Raw genomic sequence first — 21,711 nt, 5'->3', positions numbered from 1 at the left:
TATCCGTGTGTGTGAGTGTGTGTGTGAGTGTGTGTGAGTGTGTATGTGTGTGTGTGTGTGTGTGTGTGTGTGATTTCAGCCCCTCTGTGCCGCTGCTGAGCTCCAGCAGTCATGTCCTTCCCCTGGGCACCAGGCACGTGTTCTGCCGCGCCCGCCTCCGGCATGCAAAGCTGTTGCAATTAGCCACTGCACCGCATGCCTACTGTCATGTCTGCTGATGTCAGCTGCTGATGTCGACAAGGACAGCGCCTCCGGTGACCCGTGCACTTGGATAAAGGGGGTGAGCGTCTCCTCGTGGCACGCCACCGCCCCACACCCCCACACCCACACACACCCACATCCCCCACCTTTGCTGCCTTCATCAGTAATGGGGTTAGCATTAACTGACTGAAGGTTGGAAGACAAGTGGGTTGTAATACCTACTTTGGAGTGGATCTTCCATATTTCTCCTGTCCCGGGCTGTGCAGTAAATAACCTGGCCAGCTACCTCACGCCTCTCCCCCACTCTCCCTCCTCACACACCTCTGCTTGGTGTATCAGCTCTCCGATGACAATCTCAGCAAGCGTAAAGTGGCTGGCATCTTGTTCTTTCCTCTTTCCTCTTAATGTCAAGTCATAACCTAAAGATATTATTCCTCATTTTGAACAACCACCCCCCAGCCCCTTTCACCTGTGCGTGCTTCTCTCCAAGCCCGTATCCTCGACCGGCTTGCCTGCCGTGTTTCCAAATATATACGTTCAAAGGCTCCAGCTATTCGTCTCTGTTTTTGCACATAGCAAAGGTAATCTCCACACGGTAGTGCTGGGGTTCACACCAAGACAAAGAACAGCAACAGCAGGAGAGGCACTGCCGTCTGTTTCCCTTGTTGGATTGGAGGCAGTTTGCAAGGCCTTACCCTGGCTCCGAACCATAGTGGTATACCAGTGGGTTCCTCAAGTGATTAAGCTCCGAGGTGTCTGTTGAACAGAGGGGAAGATTTTAATTGTGAACCCTAAGAGGATGTATTGATCCGGGTCTCCTGCCATCGATCCGGGGTTCGGGGAGCAGGGCTGTAGGAGAAGCAAGGGCTCCAAGCTCTGCAGTGGCACAGATTTAGCACAGACCTTCCAAGAACTCTGAGAGAGGAAGCGGGACCAGACCTGGCTCCTGCACCGCGCCCCTCACGGCTGCGTACCGTGTCCTCATGCTCAGCACCACTCTCTGCTCCGGGCAGCCGCCTTTGATACAGCATGGGGAGCCATGTCACCTGACGGGCCGCTTTGGTAGAGAGAGAGAGAGAGAGAGAGGAAAGAAAAAAAACGAAAACGTGCCCTCCACGAGTGGCAGGATGCGCTCGCCGGGTTTCATCTCGCTGGCTGCGGCGGGCACACGCTGCCCTTGTCTCCCATGGGGAGGTGTGCTCCGGATTCTAACTATCCAGCACGCCTCCGCTCCGTGAGCGGTTCACGCCAACCTGCCGGGGGGGCGGCATGGTCCTTGCGCACCTGCACCATCAAAGCCGGGCGCGGGGCTTATGAGCAGATCGGGGGTTAATCCCACAGGCGGGGGGGTGCAGGGCACACGGTGCTCGCCTGATGCACCACGCCGCCGCCGACGCCAATGACAGCTGACACGTCTCGTGTTTCTCTACCTCCATAACAAGCACCTCCGCATTGCAGAGAAGCTCTCCTGGTGTGTTTGAAGTGTTCTGTGCCCTCAGGTAATGCATGGCGAGGTGGGCTCCTGCACTTTACGCCTCTACATTTCAGAGGAGGTCATTAAAAGGGGTGGGGGGGGGGGTTGCTGACAGGGAGAGTTCTGAGACTAATGCATAAAAATGATGAAAAGCAAGTGTAAATAACCAATATGTAAAATGTCTGCGGCCTCACATTTGATTTAAATATGATTAATAACATCAAGTAATACCGCATATTAAAAACCTGAGAATTTCTGAAATTGTTAATAAAAAAAATCATTAATTAAAATTTTTTATAAAAATGGATTTTTATTTGCTGTGCAAAAATATGCCTCATGAAGGGGAAGGTATCTGAAGAAGCTCTATGGTCTGTCAGCGTTGCCTTTATGCACGGATAGGTCCATAGGCACAACATATCGCTGCTGCAATTGCGGGAGACGATCAGTAGTTTGCAGTTCATAGCACACCATCATTCTAAAGTGTGTCCATTTCAGCCTTTCAGTGTGCAAGACTCCAGAACTACTCAGTTGTGTTTGCCTAGGAAAGATCATGCTGGCTCCTGGCTGTGCCGACTGCGCTATGTTGACACTCTATTTAGTCTAATGTACGATGAGTTTTGTTTGTATTCCTGTCGGTTAATGTGTGTGTGTGTGGGTGTGTGTGTGTGTGTGCTCTCTCTCTCTGCTTTACTTATTTATTTTTCTTGTGGGCTTGTTGCAAGGTCTTAGCTGAGTGTAATTGCCTCTAAATGCTTTGCTTATTGTTTCGGTTTTGTCCTCCTCCCGTCCCCCATTTCTCCCCCTTTTTGTTTTGTGTTGCATGCCGTACTCCTGTTCACCTCCTCCCACTGCCACTCCTGCGCCCGCCTCACCTCTTCGCGTGTGCTCAGATGCTACGCCCAGCACTGAATCCGCAGCTCACGGTTGGTACCTCTCCCTCCTATCTCTCTCTGTGCTAGCCCAGCATGCCTGGCGCCGCACGCCAGCGGATCTCAGCGCGCCGCTCGGCGGAACGTCCACCCCTTCGCCCCCTGGCCGCTGACGCCTGAGTTGCACGTGGCGGGGGTCGAAATTATTTTTTTTAAATGTTAAAAACACACGACTGTCCGTTCACTTCGTCCATCTGTCCGTCTGTCCGTCCTGTCGACGTGTCCTCCCTTGTGTTACGCGCGCTCCCATCCCTCGTCTGTCCCGCTGACTCCATCTAGGAGCGCTAATGAGAGCGGTCACCTGGTAATTCCAGGCCCAATCACATATCCATCCTCCTGCATGAGTCTCGTCAAATCCTTGTTGACAGGTCACCTCATGAGTCACCACGCTGCTCCCATCACATGGCCTTCATCTGCCTGTGCTCATTGTTCATGAATTTAGATGATGTCCAAATGGGTGTTTTTTGCCAAGAAAATGAAGAAAGCCCCATCGTCGCTACCAAACACAGATGGCATCGCACTCTACCGCACTCTACCGCACTCAGTATGCTGCCACTGCTCACAAATCAATTCCATTTGCTAACAGGCTTTGTAATATTTTACAATACTGGTAGAATATTTCCTATTTCATCATGACTCTATTTATCTTGCCTCACAGCAGTAAATGCTTGTGTAAATGTGTAAGATTTAGTACAAAGGGATTCAATAATAGTCTGCAATCATGTCGTCTTTCTGCTTGATGACACGCCTCAGGTAATTTAATTAACACAGTCGTATTTCATGTGGCACTTTTCTTTGCACTCCACGCGCACACAGATGTTGTTTCTGATTTTGAAGCAGGAGCCTAAGCCTGTTCTATATGGGGATTTGTGTTTCTTTGATTCATCTGAGGGGGATGGTGGTGGTGGGATTAAGGCCTATGCAAGAGGTGTGCCTAAAGGCAAGAGCCATTATTGTACACGCATAATAGAGAAGTGATGTGTGTGAAGGGTAAACATGAGTAGGCCTCATTTTGGACGTGGCTCTTGGATGGAGGCTCTAATTGTTCCATGGGAAGAGTTCACCGCCTCTCCAAATGCCATGTCACGAGTGCAGCCTTCGCATCGCCCAGCTAGAAGTGCCCGCCACTGATGTATCATGCGGAATTACTGGAAGCCGCAGAATAATCTGGAGCAATTTCCAGGCTACAGAAAGGGCTTTTAGACTTGAAAGAACACAAGGTGAAATTAGATTTTTATCACAGAGTGGAAAGTGGTTTTAAATGTACTGTTTCATATCTCTGTGTAACTGAGGCACGGCTTTGTAGAGTTTGTATAAGTCTGTGCCAGAAGATGGGGGTGGGGGGTTTAGTCATAGGGACAGTCCCCCCACCCTTCCATCCTTATTACCGCAATGGACATGAAATGTCTTGTTTGCAAAATGTCAGCTCTGCTTTTCTATTCTTTAATGTGTCTGTGGAATTGATGTCCTGACCTGCCGCAAACATGCATTTCTGGTAATGTTAAGAGTCTCGTTGGCGTTGGAAATACCATTTCACACTTCTGATTCAGCAGGAGTGTCGTATTGATCTGGCGCTAAAGCACACACAAAAGGGAACGTTCACAGTGCAGCCAGCGAGCTTATGATATCATGGCTGTCGAGAACTAAGCCTCATTGTTTACAGAGCCAAGCCTCACGCCCAGGGGAAGGGGGCATGTGCGCAGTGGAAGCCGCACGCCTGCCCCTCTCCCAACAATCTTCCATTTGCATCTCGTCACCCAGTGTCCGTTTCATGTGCTCCTGTTTTGTAGCTCAAGCACATACCCCTGTTTACCATCTTATTTTCTTGGGTGTACTACTTTCAATGTTTGGGGAGATTTCCTCTCTTCTCTGATAACAGTCTTTTTTTTACTCTCTCTGGTGTAGCCTAGCAACAAGCTGTTCGAGGAATAAGTGAGGTTTTCAGCCGATGTCGGGCGGGGTGGGGGAGTGGGGGTGGTATTGGGGAGGAGGGGGCGGGGGGGCACAGTGGGCAAGATTCCTCAGTGGAACAGAAAGCGACGAAGAGCAGCCAGTGCATTACCACAGAAATCAACCCCATTTGAGCGTTGCTGGGGTATTGCCAGGACAGAGACAGGGATGGAAACCCCGGCCGGAACAGCGTCGGGGCAGGGCTTGGCGCGAGGTGCCCGCTCACTGCAGCTGCGGCAGGAATATGAATCACGCGGCTGGTGAGGAGAAACATGGCTCCACGGGTCAGATAGATCAAATCCTTATCAGCATGTCAGAGTCCCTGTCATCCACTAGCTGTACAGGCTGGCACTCGCGCGCCACCATTAATCGCTCCTCTCGCTCACCTCAAGCAGCATGTGCAGTATTTACTACACCCAAAGGCTCTCTGCATCCCTGCCTGATTGGACAAGATCTTGTCACAGTGTTTTCAAAACTGTAAATGGCCGAGACTGTGCAATCCTTCCGTTAAAATGGTGGGAACCCAGATGAGTCCTGGTGGCAAGAGCTTGCTCATATGTTTTGGAAAATCTCTCCCCTTCTCTCTCTCTCTCTCTCTCTCTCTCTCTCTCTCTCTCTCTCTCTCTCTCTCTCTCTCTCCCTCTTTCCCTCCCTCCCTCACATATCATTCTGTCTCTTTGCTCTCTTCATTTCCAAACAGCTTGACTGAACACACTTCATGACTTCTTGGTATTTCATCATCCTTTGTTCAGCACAGGGGAGTGAGCTAAAAGCTCTGTAAACACGGGGGCCAGTGCATCTCAGCCTGTTGCAGGGATCTGTGTCTTAAGTACCCAGACAGCAAGTGCACCAGTAAGAAGTCGGGCATGAAGACGCTGCTGTGGGCGCTGCCAGAGATCCTGTTGGATAGGAAATGACTACGTGCCAGCTGACTGCCTTGCAAGGCTGTTCAACTTTACAATTATAAGGCGCAAAACTTTCCTTTTCTGTTTCTCAATTCATTTCAGTTAGGTTGATAGTTCCTTTTCATACAGGATGAAAAAATTGATTTTCATTTTCCATGTAGCTTAACCAAATGTCTGCTTCAACTTTGATAATACCAATTCATGAATTATGTCTAAAATTTTGTCTTTTCAATGCTAAAGAGACAGTCCTCTCTAATGAAACAAAGCTTATAAAATGAATAGCAGGCTTTTGAAACGTATGAATAGAAGGCTGCAAAGCCAAAATTAGGCAGAAGCTTATGGAAAGATTTTCGTTCTCTCTCTCTCTCTCTCTCTCTTTCTCCCTCTTTTTCTCCCCCCCCTCTCCTTCTCTCCTTTCTCACCCATAAATCTAAGCCCCTGTTTGACATGAACTTAGCCGGCACTGATGCGGAGCTGTTTTACATGCTGCCAGTGCCAGTGTTAACTGCTTCTCCCTCATCCTCTCAAAACTGTCGCCATGACGATGCTCCTGTCCTGCCCATATTGGAATGTTGTGCTTTCAGAGCCTTGAGTTCCGCTGGTTGACAGTGAAATTTAGACATGATGTTTGATGCACAGAGGTCATATATACTTGGGGGTGGGGATATTATTGATGGCAGGGTGTGCAATTGCTTTGTTTGTACATTAATAATGGGTAGAACACTTAAAAATGTTGTAGAGATCTCCTGAATGCGTATTTGCTACATTTTCTCAAGTACATGAAAGCAGTCAGTCTCGTCTCCCCGATGGGAGGGCCTTGGTGTGAAGGCCAAGAGGCCAAGAACAGGCTGCTTGGGGCCACAACGTCCTCTTTAACTACTGTTCTCCTGCTCCGTCTCGCGAGACCACCGTCTGGTCCCGCATCCCGCCTCTATACACTGGCCCAGGAAAGGGCAGGCCTCCTCCAGCCCCGGAGCGGCGGCGCGGGTCGAACCCCGGCCCACGTGCTAATCCACTATGCAGAGAAGCGAGACGCGTCGAAAAGGACACACCTGCCAACGCGCCTGCCAGGCCAAGCGCGCTTGCCGAGGAGATAATTGAGCAGACTCGGAGCCGCGGGGAGTGCTTCGGCAGAATGCGGCGGGATAATGACCACTTTGCTCTCAGCTGGACGGCGGCAGGTGAAGCGGAAGAGTTTTGCGCCTTTAATATCCACAGATCGCCTCACGCGGACGCCTCCGCGGTCGGGGCTTTCATCAGCCGACGGCAGCCGTGGCACCGTGGGTGGCGGGCGCAAGGCCTGCCCTCCGAGGTGGCCACCCTGTGCTCTCTTTCAGCCTGGGATTTCTTCCCTTCCTCAGCCCCCTTTCACAAGCGCAGGCGTGTGCTTTCACAGGTTGATGAGTGGCTGTGTGGGGCGGCGGGGGGCGGCGCCATCAGCCATGCTGCGTGTGCCGGGGTGTGAGCGGGAGGCGGAGACGCCGTAGTGGGAGGTGCCTTCAGGAATGCCTGCAAGCACCTCACAGGTGATGCACATATGCTGTAGTAATTAGACTGAGAGGATAAACCGAGAGAGCTTGCACACGTGCACACACACAAACACACACACACGCACACTCAAACACGCCGCCCCACTACGTGCTGTTTGGGCCAGTACATTCAGGGCCGATGTGGTGAGCTCAGCCTGGATCAGGATTGTGAGCCTTGGCCAGAGACTGAGCTGATTCCCCAGCAGGCTCGGTCCTACCCAGAGCTCCTCTCTAATCGGGAATCGAAAGCAGCCTGCACAAGCACCGTGCCGAGCTGCAGGGCCCACTGCAGACAGCCTCAGCCTGCGCAAGCCGTTCCCCTCATTACTGCTGCCCTTCTCTCCACTTCCTCACACGGATATGTCCTTCTCAAGCCTTTACCGCTTACCAGGCGTAATGTGGATGCTAAGTGCAGTTTTTGTTTTACTTCTCTAATTTTCTCTATCTGGAAATTATATGTCCCTTATTATCAGTTAAGACTCCCTGGTTGAAAGTCAGATGGGTGATAAAAAAGGTTTGAATACCCAGAGACTCTTCCCTGCTGTCACGGTAGCTATAAAAAAAGCCCCATGTTGAGAGCAAGGAAACTTTTTTCTTTCTGTAGCCCGCACTGTGGCGTGGAGAGCCGACTTGCCTTTGATGTGAAGACTGTAATAGAGACGCACCTGCTCAGGCTTCCACCCACTCACCGGCCAAAGGTTTCCATTTGCACCACCAGGGGCCAGCTTACCCACTGGGAGAGGGCTACACCACTCCCCCCTGCTCCTCAAAGCAGCCTGAATTTTGAGAAAAAAGCCACACGTGACCTGACACCTCACTCGCGGCATTCTCTCCCCAGGCACCTACCCACACTTTACTCTGTCCATTCCAGCTGCAGCTGCAAGGCTGGCTGTGGACTTCCTGGAGGGGTTTACACCGCCATGGTGGGGAGGGCATTGAGGGCGGCCTTCTACCACGAACCCCCACACCAGCCACGGCTGCACCGAGCGTTCGCCCGCACTGAGCTGCTCCGCTGGTTTCCAGGAGACCGGGAAGGAGAATTAGAACTGATCCCGCAGCTCAGGGGAAACGATGGCTAGGTCTGAGGAATAGGCCCAGCCTGCTCCTGGCTCGGTACGGCTCCCTGGAAGGGACATCTTATCCTAGATTAGCTCCGACAAACCTCACTTCCCCTGCTTCTTTGTCGACCAGGGCGACCACGGTCCCCTGTGTTTGACGTGTTGTTCCCAGATTTGCATAATGCAGGATTGTTGTGGATGCAAGTCGCTCCACAAAGCGACTTTGGCAATCCAAGGGTTTTCTTACATTTGAAGGGCAAACAAGAGAGAAAGCAAAGGAGCAGACCTTGGACTAGATTTGCATTCCATTTATTTAGGAGATTTTTCCGAACTCGGGAACGAGAAGGAAAAGGGGTAGGAAGCCTGGTGAATGTGGCCCTTGTTTGGGTACTTCAGGAAGTCCTCAGGCACACCTGTCAAGCTGAAAGCCCGTGGAGTCCGAGCAGCTTGTAAGGCTTGTCCTCATTCTGCTCCCCTGCCTCCTGTCACCCCTCCTGGCCTGCTTCTGTCCGCCCCTGTGTACTGTAAATACGACTCTGTGGGGGCTGCCATGGCTGGCAATAATGACAAAGCTCCAGGCTGCGGCTAACGGGGAGGAGCGGTCAGCGTGGAGGGGATGATGAACAGACACAGAGGAGGGAAAAGGGCAACTCAAAAGCTAAGTCAGTTATGGCTTCACTGTTTCTCCTCCGCTTCTCGGCAGGACCATATTACTGAGACATAAAGGATAGGGCCTGGCCCCTTTGAAACTGCTCAGAAACGATGCACATCGGTAATGGGTTCCTCCCCATAATGCTGTTGTGTGACTACGAGTCTGCTGTTGCTATGGTTTCATGCCTAAATTGTCAAATGAAGGAGGAGCTGTGCTTTTGAAAATCGGAGGAAGGTGACTTCTGTTGTTGTAGTATTTTTGTTTTTAAAAGAGCCCTCATCAGATTTCCTTATTGCTGAGGTAATTAGATTTTTAATATTTTTAACCAACAACCTTTCAGAATGACTCCAGAGATTTTTGGCAGAGGAAATTGAGTGGAAATTAAATTGAATCTAACCAGTATTTGTCATCTACAATGGGCCATGCTTTAGTGTAATCACTAATTATGATTGCAATTTGTTTGAACAAAAAGGGGGTTGAGGATAGGGCCACTTACTCTTAAAGTAGCTGTCTCAAGGGAGCCTTATTGTTATTTCCATTTGTGTTCAGATCTCATGCCGCTTTTATTTTCAGAAATGCATGCCATCTTGGGACAGATTTTTTCTTTCACACATCGCAGATGTACAGTGCTGTGAGGGATACCTACTACAGACATTCTGGATTGTTTTTTTCAAGATTTAATGTTGCTTGCCTGCCACATTGATTGCCTTATGTTATAGCCTTGGCTGAATGATGGTCAGTTGCTCAGAGTGCTGCAGGCTGGAATAGCTAGAGTAGCCTGCTTAAAGAGTGACATACTGCTAACACTCATTTTCTCCAACTACACACAAGTTCCCATTTCAGTTAAAAACCTCAATGAAAGTACAGTCAAGTCCAGATTGACACAGTGGAACCCATAAAGACCGATTACCTTTAAGTGGGTACAGTGGAATCAAACCTTATACACAAGTTTCCCATTGAAGTGACAGGAAAAGACTGGGTCAATGAGATTTTTAATTACATTCCCACAAAGGCATAGGACTGCTTCTGGGCTGAAGGGACACAGGTAAATGCAGACAGGCTTTGTAATAACACATCTGTCATCCATCTGCCCACAGGCCCAAGAGCAGCACTCTTTCATTACAGTCTGCTCACACTCTGCTCACAACGGCAATCACTGTTGCTTAATTAGAAGATTAGAGGATCCAATTAGAAGATCTCCTGTCTCGGAGATCAACACATCCTTTGAAATGAGACACTTTTGTTGCCCTAAGGGTCGACATTTCCTTCTTGTCGATTTGATTGTTCCTGAGTGAGTGTGATGGGCTCTGCTAGCCTGTGGGCACACATGCATGGCCATCCTTTCAGCAGAAGCTTGACGTTTTCGGTAGAAATCACAATTTACCCACCCAGCCCTAGAGAGCCATTTACTAGGAAGTACAGTATCAGTCCTCCGCATACGCCTTTTAGCCCCTCTCTTCCTTTTTTAAAAATATACTGTTCCTTTCACAGACTTCGTTAATGTTACTCATTGCTTAGCCTAATAACAGTGGACTTTAAGCCAAGGGATAAGTAATGTGCAGTGGAGTAGTCCCTCTCTGCACACGGAGTCACTATTTCCTTCCATCATGGAAATGGTATCCAGAGAGAACAATTAAGGAAATTGCCCAAGCCGTTCAGTTGTCTTTGAAAGTCCAAACACGCCTGCTAGAGTAAAGCGGCCTTTTTACGGTGCCTCCGTGTGATCCGTCGGAATGATTGAAATCTTCCATTTTTGCTGGTCTTTTCAGCGGAAGCTTATCTAGCACCTTAGTATTACATCAGCTTTTGTGCTTTTGTGTGTCCAGCAAAGGAGCATTTTGATGTAGAATCTGTGTTTAAATGATGCTGTATTTAATGAGAGATCTGATTAGGGGGTTTTACTGCAGTGTGAAAAAAAACAATGTTGTCTTGTAAGGACAGTGTGAGGAAGCATATCTGCATTGTTATCAGGAAGAAGTCCAAGTGTTGTAAGTAAAAGTAAAATTTGTGATTGCTCATCATGTAGTTCTTATGCATGTTTAGAATTTGAAGGAGCACTGAAGCACCAGATCTTTATTCAGTTTCATATCTTGCCATGCTTCCCCAGAGGAAATACCTCCGTATAATTAGGGGCAGATCATGTGATGTAACCAATGAAAATGACTTTTTCCAGAATTATTTTATTAACTAGAACTCTTTAAAGCACATTTTTTTTTAAACAAGCAGTGTGATTCTCGCTTTTCTAAAGACCACCTGGTAGTGCAAGGTGCTGGCAACACCAAGGTTGTGGGTTTGATTCCCAGGAAGCACACATACTGCAAACTGCTAATTATATAAGTCGGTCTGGTTAAAAGTGCCTGCCTAATGATGTAAATGTGATTAATGTGCTGTTTTAAATGGCCTGCTTTAGGCAGAATCCATTAGCAGTGGCAGGTGCATTTAAATAACAAAAATAAATAAAAGCTAGAAAGAAACAAGTAGTTATGACATTAGGGCACCAACAGCAAGCTATGATGCTTTAACAAAGTCCATGTCGATTGTTCACTGGAGGATGGTATCTATTGCTCCTTGAGCTTCATTTGCAAAAGTTATTAGAACTGGGCAATGACTGCCTGAATCCAGAGTGATAAAACAACAGCTGTCTTATCCAGAGGAAGTGTAATAATTATGTGTGAGAACAAGATCAAGTGTAGCCACAGGCTTAGCTTAGTGAGGACAAGCACGCATATCAGTGCCATGTTTCTCCCAGCCTGCACTGCAACCAGTGGTCAAGCTCCTCATCAGCTCGGAGCACCTCTTCGTGTTCATGCCTTTTGAAAACACAGAGGCAGCAGTGTAATCCTGTGTGATGGTCAGTAAGATCCAGGCATGTAGTCTGCTCTTTTGTTGAATTGTCATTTTGTCCCTTATCTTGAACCATGTTTGTGTAGTTTTGAAAAGGCAAAGACATTCAGAACTTGAAGTCAAGACAAAGGTGTTACGTTTTTGAGGGCACGTCTTATGATCCAAAATACTCCGAAATGTCAGTCCTGATAAAAGACAAGAATAGAAGGATCAATACGCGATGGTTCCACATTCTCTATCTCAGCGTCCACCTGCAGAGCACAGTGATGGTGTGACTGCAACCACAGATGAGGTCAAGCCTTTTGTTTCCTCAGAGAGCCCGAGGATGTGCTCTGTGAAAGCACTGCCGCATTTATTTGATGACCTTCTCAAGCCAGTCCCCCATCCACAATACAGCTTCATTGTCTCGGGTGAATGTCTCCTGGCCGATAGACATGAACTCCATCGTCAGAGAAACGGGACGGCAGTCCCAATGGTCTTTTCTTGAGACCCCCCGGAGAGCCAAGCCGGGCTCTTCGTTGGGGCCCGTGGATTTTTCCGCTGGTATTTCACTCGCTCCTCCAGGTCCCGGCTTCACGCCCATCTTTGTTTGCTCTTGTTCACCTCTCCCTCTGCCCGCTCTCTTCATATGGACTTTGAACACCAGAATTAAATGTCAGCATCAGGTTTTCCTCTTCCCTTTGTTCTGGTGTCTGATGGGACTGGTGGAGGCTTGTGATGCTGTTAGTCTTGTCCATTACATCACGCGTCTTTCATATTTTACTCCCAATAGCATTAGTTTGAAACTTTGCAACTGATGTGATGCCATAGTACAGTTTTGCTATTCCCTTTGAATTTACACAGTATGTGAGCTAAAAGTGAGTCGGCTTACGAGGATGCCCCAAAGAGCCCAAAGCGATAGTAATCGTATTTTCCACTCAATCTAAAAGCTAATGCAGAGAACCAGATGAAGGCAAGTCTGAAAACCACACGGATGAGAGCAAAAAGGGTGTAAGGAGTTACAGAAAGACTGTTGTCAATGAATTGTACATTAGCAGTTTGGTTCTTTTGGGCTATCGTTGCGTTTTAGTCATATTAAAATGCCTATTGATGCTGCAGAGGTTTTTTTGTGTCCAGTAGAGTTTCTGCGTCTGGTAGTACAGAAACCCATCTGATTTTACACAGCCCCTTTCATCTAGCCTTAGCAGTCTCTTTCTTGTCCATGCACCAGTTCATGCCTGAACTGGGCTTGGCTTAAGATAACCCTTCTGACTGAGCTCAGAATGCACTGGGTCCTGACACTGTCTCATTTTCCTCGATGCTGTAGCCAGTTGCCTTAGGTATGGACCCCAGGAGTCCACAGCAATCCTATCTCACTACAGGATTTTAGAAACCGCCAACTGGATAGGGCTTTGTTGAGTCATTGTAATTTGCCCATGGTCACAACTTGAAAGCAACTTTTTATTTGGAACTGTTGTTGGGATGTAGTTGTACATTGACAAACATCATTTCAAAATATCTTGTGGAATTTCTGCTAAAACTATAACGGAAACTATCATCAAATATCTAATATGAAAGATAATATGCAAACCCTAAGTTCATAGATCTATCCCAGATCACCAGACTTTGGCCCTGCCTCAGGCAGGCATGCAAAGCAGTGCAAAACTGCACAGCTTACTGGGAACTTGTTCTTTAATGACTATATTCCTTACCTTAAGCATATGAATGGTGGCTTGACTGGTGCTCATGTAGCTCACCTGGTGGGACAGATATGGCAAGATCTTACCAACACCAAGGTCATGGGTTGATTCCCAGGTACTAAGTAACCATACAAATATATGTATGTTGAGCTGGATAAGAGCATCTGCCAAATGTTTAAAATGTTGTATAACCACGAAGCAGTTTAGATGTTTCCTGTGAAGACTCTGAGTAGAGCTACTTATTGGTTCTCACTGATTAATCTGAATAGTCATGCTTAATGATTATGCTCCTTTATTTATCTTCTTAATCCATTGCTGTTTCATTTGTTTCGACCAGAGAAGGATAGGTTTCCTGTCGGAGTCTTGATTCCTCTAAAGGTTTCTTCCTCTAGCTCTCAGGGAGATTTCCTTGTCTTTGGCTTATTCATTAGGGGCCTGGACCTGGACTGATTTCTGTAAAGCTGCTTTGTGACAACACCTGTTGTAAAAATCATCATACAAATACATTCTAAAATGAAGTTTTCATTGATTGCCTAATAGTACCGCGTTGTTGCTCCTGGGATGCAAAGCCCACAATCACTGTATGTCTGGATTTAAAGCTGTAGGAATCAGTCGAAGTGCTTGTTCTCCTCTTGTTCTCTCCTCTGATCCAGTCGGGATGAGTGACTGGTTGATGCAGTCTCTTACCTCGCAGCCATAAATGTTAAACAGGAGTACTGTTTGTGGTAATGATTCATCCATAAGCAGTATGCAATACATGTAATTAAATGACTCATTCTAGTCAATTGAGATGAGAGCAAATTTCAGGGGTTTCATTAAGATGCCAATTTTTCTGAATTATTGAATATTTTGCAGGCAGAATGGCTGGATGAGATTAGACGTGGTTGTTTGAGAATTACTCACTTCTAAACCATCTGCTTCTCAAATTACGCATTACCCAAACTGTTGGCTCAGTGGACCCTTATTGAATTATAATTCAGTCATTGTGTTAAGTGTGGCTCTGGATACCTGTGTAATGCGGCATGATCACGAGCTTCAATCTTCAGCCTCGTTGTTGTGGCTGTACTCCGCACACCCCTCCATTTATCTTCAGAGAGATGGGAAAGGAGGGCAACGAGGGAGCCAGAAGACCGAGAGAAGGAGAGAGAGTAGTGAAAACCCGGTGCTGGATGGGAACAGACAGTCCTCTCTCCCTGCATTCACTCCATTTGTTAAGTTATGTTAATTACTATTAAGTCCACTCGGTCAAAGAGACCGACCTGAACAGGCATTGCACCCGCCGGAGATTTAACAAAGCCCCCTGGTCAGGTTGGCAGGCCGGCGACGGATGAAGTGATTCAGGGGAGTGGGTCGAGAGAAGAGATCTGACATCTCCGTACTCTGTTTATCCCTTCGTCCCCCTCTGGACTGCTGCTGGAGCCCAGTCCACATTAACATCTTAATAGGAAAGTGTGTTAAACCACGTCTTTACCTCCTCGTTGACAAGAGTGAATTGGGTGTCAGGCGGATTCCCACTGACTTTAATTGAATCCGCTGTCTGCCTGGAGAAGGAGGAAAAAAGTAAATTCGAAGTCAAAAATAACCTATTAGGTTTATCAAGTAATGTTTGGTTGGCCTTGGCAGCCAGCACTACACCATTATTTCCCCGTGCTCCCATCCTCACACACCAGACGTTTATGAGGTCAGATTGGGTGGGATGTTGTACAAGCACACCACCATGTGTTGCCATGTTTTTTTTTTGTTTGTTGTTGTTTTGTTTTGCTTTCCTCTAATAAGTTGTGGCCTGCCGTTTTTGTTTTTGAACTCCCCCAGGAATCCCCCCCCCCACACCTCCCAGGCCCAGGCTAGAGATGAGTGTGGGAGATTGCAGTGAGTAAACAGGGAGCGCTGATCAACTCCTTGTGTTCCCGTGACTGGATTACCAAGTGTTGGATTACTCAGGCACACTGACATCACCCCCCCCCCCCCCCCCCCCCCCCAAAAAAAAAAAACCTCACACACCTCTCCCTGTCACTGCTGTTCCTGTGTGTTAGTCCTTTATCTAGACTTGTGTGGGATTTTTTTATGTGCTAGTGGTGACAGAAGAGTATATATAGCTAGCTAGCTAGTATATATAGCTAGCTAGCTAAGTCTCTAGACTTTGAAATGCAGTAGAAGATGTGTCTGTCAGACAGGGTTTGATTCGTGTTTTTTCAGTCCTTTGATATCACCAATGAGAGCTTCAGCGGTGATATGACACAGTGATATGACACTGAGCTTGAACTGCCTTGCACTGGCTTGGATGTGTGTCTACCCAATGAAGATGATGTTAGAGGCCTTTACAGCACTGTCTCCTATCCATTTTCTCTCCCTATCTTCCACCAAACTCTTTAATTTCCGAACTGAGTGTGAGATATTGATGAAAAAATTTTGCTCCTCCTTTGCACCGTGAAGAACCAATCAAGTCCACAAACCGGCATTAACTTTGGGTTGTCATGGATCCCTACACTTGATCAATAAACTTCACATATCATTAAGGTGTGCCGCTTCAGAGGCCTGCCTTGTTCTTGGGCTGAAGTGGTATAAATCTTTCTTAAAAATAGCCAATGATTCACATTTTTATCCTTGAGGGTAAAGTGCATTTCAGATTCATTTAAGTAGTAGTACGGGGCTCTCATAGAAGTTTTAAGCCAAACATCATCTCCTTGGAAGTGAATTGTCACATGCTTAGCTGTTTATCATTGGGTCTCACAGATGCACTTAGGTCCAGTTCTGGAGGTATGTTCATATGGGACAGCTCAACTGGACCATGGATCAGGCTTGTTGGTCGACAAAGCTTAATCCATAAACATTCTTATAAACATTTCTAACACTTCCAGTGACTAATGATATGACTAACAGTATCACCTTTCAAAACTGACTAAGATGCTTCAAATATGCTTAACATGCTTCACAGTTTTTGTTCATTGTACAGCATGTGATTGTGAAGTGTCGCCTGCAGTAAAGGTAACTGAAAAGCTAAACTTATTATAACAGTTCATCTTCCAGCAAGGACTTCAGAGCTTGATTAGGCATTCTTGTTTCGGGACCGTAACACAGAGGTTTTTTAATAAACAACTGCACTGCAAAGCCACACCCATTACGATGAGCAGCTTGTGTCTTCATCTGCTGGTTGGGATTTTAACTTTCCTAAAAATAACAGAAAGAGCTTTTCCCAAAAAGATTATGTTCACTTTGTTTACGCAGATTCTAAATTGCTTATGACACATGTAAATTGCTTTCTGACACACCTTGAAGAGCATAGCCCTCTGAGAATCCTGCTACGTCCATGTTTTGTGTGTGTGTGTGTGTGTGTGTTATGTTATTTTTCTCACTTTTTTTTAAGGTATTACAGTGTGGAATTGTTTGTACTCTTGCCCCAGTAGACTCCAGAGCTGGAGCAGGAGCCCAACGAGCAGTGGACCACGCCGTTATCGGAGGGGTGGTGGCCGTCGTGGTCTTCGCTATGCTCTGTCTGCTTATCATTTTGGGACGGTACTTCGCAAGACACAAAGGTACTTAGACATCTTCCCCTCCCTTGCCCCAGCTCCCAGCCCCTCCATACCGATTGGGCACGCTTTCAAAGGCAAGGTCAAGAGACCTGCTAATTATTTTGAGAATTTTCTTTGCTTTGCAGCAGCTCTAAGGAGGAGCCCTGGGTGGCAGTGGAAGTGTTGTGGCTCTAGTGAGGCCTATGGCTTAGACCGCGCCCCTTCACTCCACACAGTTCTGGTTTTTATTATAAAGTGGGCCCACTTTTCATCAGGGCAACTGCCTTCATTATTAAGCAGTAGACTGTAGGGACAGGAATAATACCACTCGGAAATGAAGTTTGAAGTGGGTTGGTTATTCCCGCCACCTTGTTACACTTTCAAGGTTAATCCTGAAGCACCAGTCGAACCAAATGGAAACCTCCAGCATCTCTGATTTGGAGAGGTTTTCATGGAAATTGAGGAATAGATTTTCATGAATTAATGGTGACTTCAAGCCAAATGATCAACAGGCTTGTTCCTCAAACCATGTGCCTTGCCCGCTCTGCGCTGACTTCATGGTTTTAATGGCCCTCATTTGCTGCTGCAGATGAGAGCTGCAGAAATGTATTCTGTAATCAAACTGTCTCTCATGTTTTATCATTTGGAATTGGTTTGTGGTGCCTGCTACATTTGCACATAAAAAGCAGCACACATGCAGATACACACACACACACATACACACACACACACACGGAGTCTACAGAGTACTAAACACCTTTGCATTTTAAAATCTGTGGGATTGACCCTGGATCTGAATTAAAGAAGCTACTCCAGGCAGTCTTTAATCTTTTTTAAGATTCACCTGTTGCATCCATCAGCCAGAAAAAGAACTTTTATCAACAAGCATTTCTCTGGAACTTTCTACAGGCACCTACTTCACGCACGAAGCGAAAGGGGCAGATGACGCAGCAGACGCAGACACGGCTATCATCAATGCTGAGGGCGGGCACAACAATTCGGATGAGAAGAAGGAGTACTATATCTGAAAGTGCAAACCTCTGCTGGTGGTGGTGTGATTATTATTATTTGGTTTTATTACGGGTGGGAGGGGCGGAGCATGGAGGGGTTAAGACTAGGGATTGTTTTATTGGGTTTTTTTGGTTGTTGTTGTTTGTTTGTTTGTTTGTTTTCCTTCTTGGGAATTGAATGATGTAGAATGCTACCTGGACAACTGAGAACTCAGTAGGTATCTGTGTTTTGACTAAGGAGGGGTGGTGGGGATAACAGGAAGGGTGCTCAAGGGAGGGGAGGGCTGTGGTTGCCAGATGACGCAGATATCACTATAGAAAGATTCACCATTCAACACCTCCCAAATTGCTGGTATTACTTTTGTTCAGTTCCGACCATGTGCAGAAACTTCCGTGCCTTGTTCCGAATTTCTTTTCCTTGCTGTGCTTTTGTTTCGGAAACTCGACGAGACTATCATGTTTACTTCCCCATAAGCACGCCATTCCTCCCTTTGTTAACAGTGTCTGATTCCCTGCGCGGTTCAGTGTACACAGCGCCTCAAGACCCCCCTGCACTGTGTAGGCATCGAGCTCTTCTCCTGCAAACCAAAATCTCTCCAGCTCCTGTCCTTGATACTGTGAGCACGCCACATCCTGCCACGCCATTATTGAAGCCTTTTGGCAATTCCAGAACCTGCGCGTCCGACGTCCTAAACATTGTGCACTTAACAATTTGAACAAGGAAGGGCGAAAGCGTGGTCCATTCCCAACACTCGTCCCTAGACCCGCCCAGGCCGCTCCACATTAAGACTATAGAGAAAGTGTGCTGACCCTGAGCACCGCACCCGTCTCTACGGCGACAGGCCCGTCTGCGTTACTGGGGAATGCTTTTATTCCTTCCTCCCTTTTTTCCTCAATTCATTTTTCAAATTCCATGTGCCAGTACGTTTGCAGCATGGCCACTGTTGCAGTGGAGCGCAGGTGTAGGCCTGCACTGGCATACACGTGCTGTTTGGTTCTGCTCAGCTAGATGGAGCTGAAAGCCTTTGTGGGATTTATTCTTTCAGTATAATGATGTCTTAGGGTTTCTTTTTTTAGTCATTTTCATGCAGAGATTGTTTTTTGAAAGAAATCCATAATGACAAAAAAAGTTGTCATTACATAAAAAAATGTCAAAATGCTGTTTGTCTTTCAACTTAGATGCTTTAGCTTACCTGAGCTGGTGATGATGGTCCTGTAGCACATGCTTATCTGACTACCTAAATTTGTGTCAAAGCAAACTGTTGGTCTGTTAGTAGGCTTAGATTCTGGTTTCAGTATATATGACTTGACAGTGTAGGATACAACTGCAAATGCCATGTTTTGTTCTTTTTGTTTTTATTTTTCTCAGATGGATATTCTAAAATTCTTAATCAAATTTATAATTATACTACCTTAAGACACAACTTTAACAGCTAAAATATGTACTCTAATGTACATGTTGCAGTTACATGTTGATAAAGACTGATCTCAGATGTACATGAGCCCTGAATGTGACGTTTCATATGTATATGGCAGCTCTAGCTTCATTAGCAGGGCAGAAAATATCTGAAAGGTGACAATATCATCTTAAACAAACTGGGCGAACTCAGTCATCATGCTTTGAAGCAGGATTTATTGTAGCAGTTTCCACTGAACAAAGCAACTAACTACAGTCAACTCAATTGAACATAACCACATAATCCTCTGAGTGGCAGTCGTTACATATTCATACTTGATTTTAGGTGAATTTGCATTGAGAAAGTGAGATGTTTGCAAATGCTTTTCAGTTAAAGGAGCTACAAGTAAGGGTTTTACATTTAAGGTCCATAAGTGATTGTAAGAGCTTCATGAATTAGCTTTGGCTCTTAAGCCCAGTTTTCCAACATATCAGGAACACCATCGCTGTTCTTACAAGGTGCTGAACAAACAGAAGAGGTTGAGGCAGACGAATAGGAACCCTGCAAGCTTACAGGGAATGAGGCTTGCATCATAAACAATAATGAGATGCTTATTTAACCACATGTGCAGCTCCTTTAACACTGAAAACTAGATTTGAATAGATTTGATTAACTTTCCGAACTGGTTTGGCGCACATATATATATATATATATATATATATATATATATATATATATATATATATATATATATATATATATATATATATATATAAAGGATAAGTGATCAGCTTCAGATATATATATATGCTTATCTCTGCTTTAACTAGGACTGTCTGACACCTTCTGCGTATAACACTCTATGGCTGAAGTTAACAGAAAAGACAAATATTGAACTTTTGCTGCCATTTTATAGTATCAGATAGATCAGACATGTCTGTGGACTCACCAGTGTTTTATGAAGTCTGACTGAAAATGAAAAAATTGGAAGAGGCAGGGTTTTTTTTGTTGTTTTGTTGTTGTTGTTTTTTTTGTTTGTTTTTTAACCAGTGCATATCAGCCTGTGGACAAAAAGCATCCTGCTGTGAAACAAACTTAAACCAATAATAGATTGGCCAATTCCACTTCTGATGGGCATTGTTTTCAGAAACATTCTACTGTAACATTTCATGTAAGCACAAGCAGATTGGTCTAAACCTGAGGGCAAAAGCTAATACCCTTTAAGGGGACTGAATGATCTTGTGGTGAGATGCCAAAAGCATTTCTCGTGAAGTTAAAAGTTATCCTTATCACATTGTGCAATTTAGTTTAGACTTCATCATTTGTGCCCTGCTGGTTGCTGTGTGTAAATACGACAAATGGGCTCAAGGAAGAGAACCACTGTCATATTGGCTTTATTTTGTTATTTAAAAACTAAGGAGTTTTGTTTTGTGTATTTTCCCATTATTTTTATAGCACAGTACAGAAAGAATGTCTTAAAGCTAAAAGGTTTGTGTTCAGATTTAAGGTTGTGTGATTTATTCTTAGCAAGCTTTGTTCAGCTTTGGTCAATGGTTTGGTGGTTTCCATTCACACAGGATCTCAGAGTCTATTCTCCACCTTTGCATATGTGAAAAACCATGATACCACTTCATTGATATGATGGTTAGTTTGGTTGGGCCTGTGTACAATTTGTTAAATGTGTTATGTTAGACTTATTTTAAGTGTGTCAGTTGTGTTTTTTGAGGACTTGAACAGTTCAACATAGGACTTTATGGAAACACAGCATTGTGCTAAATTGTTGTTTTAAGCACCTCTGTTTTTGTCTGTCACATGTACAGAGAATCCAAAAAAATGGTTCCGATGAAACAATGAAAAAAGTATAACTGCCTATGAAGAGGTGTGATTTTGGATTTGAGTGTTGTCTTTTCTACTGCTACATTTGTTGTTTCCACTGGTTTTAATGCCCCTTTGTTTAATTGTGAAAGTGTTAATTATGTATTTTTTATTGCTTTTAATCAAACTTGATTTCAGTTTGTTTTTACCCTGCCTCAGGTTCATGCACAAGAAATATTTGGTTTGCATCTCAGGTAGATTGCAAAGTTGAGGGCCCACACATTAATGAAGTATATGAGATTTAAAGATCTAAAAAATAAAAAAACAAACAGTAAATTTTACATTCGGACCATACTGACTTTACATAGTTCTTTAATATTTGGTGCACTGTACAAGATGTGTTAAGTATTATTTTTAGACCTAGTTCACAAAGGAAGAACTGTTGAAAGATGTATGAAAAGACTGAATCCCAAACGTTCAGAATCCAAACTCAACCTATTTTTCATTCTGGCTCCAGATGGGTTGGATGGCTTGAAGGTTTTGGTCTGTTTATCATCCATTGTTTTAGGTTGATTCTTTTTTGTCTTTCTGCTGTATTTGGGCAATGTTACTGTGTATTAATGAAGAAAAAATATCCACATACCCATACACATTTTGTATTGGTTCATATTAGACATTTTTACAAAAATGGAGAGTTCTTGTCTTAATAAAAAAGAAAAGATATTAATGTTCAAAGTAATAATTGCATTTGGTGGCATT

The 21,711-nt window shown here is 45.4% G+C and overlaps 1 protein-coding gene across 5 annotated transcripts in view; it reads left to right on the top strand.

The window, feature by feature from the left end:
- Positions 1-19,829, top strand: part of cadm1a (cell adhesion molecule 1a) — a 196,091-nt gene extending 176,262 nt beyond the window's left edge. For 2 of the 5 annotated variants that reach the window (XM_035527614.1, XM_035527613.1), the window contains 2 exons: positions 16,626-16,754; positions 17,640-19,829. In XM_035527614.1, coding sequence (XP_035383507.1) covers positions 16,626-16,754; positions 17,640-17,758 — 248 coding nt within the window. In that variant the 3' untranslated portion in view covers positions 17,759-19,829. Of the gene's footprint in view, positions 1-2,565; positions 2,599-16,622; positions 16,755-17,639 lie in introns of all 5 variants that reach the window. The other 3 variants (XM_035527612.1, XM_027005613.2, XM_027005622.2) reach the window with 3 other exon arrangements.
- The last annotated feature ends 1,882 nt before the right edge of the window (positions 19,830-21,711 follow it).

Source organism: Electrophorus electricus, chromosome 6 (assembly GCF_013358815.1).
Source record: "Electrophorus electricus isolate fEleEle1 chromosome 6, fEleEle1.pri, whole genome shotgun sequence".
NCBI classification, from domain to species: Eukaryota; Metazoa; Chordata; class Actinopteri; order Gymnotiformes; family Gymnotidae; genus Electrophorus; species Electrophorus electricus.
This window is presented reverse-complemented; position numbering and strand designations above follow the sequence as displayed.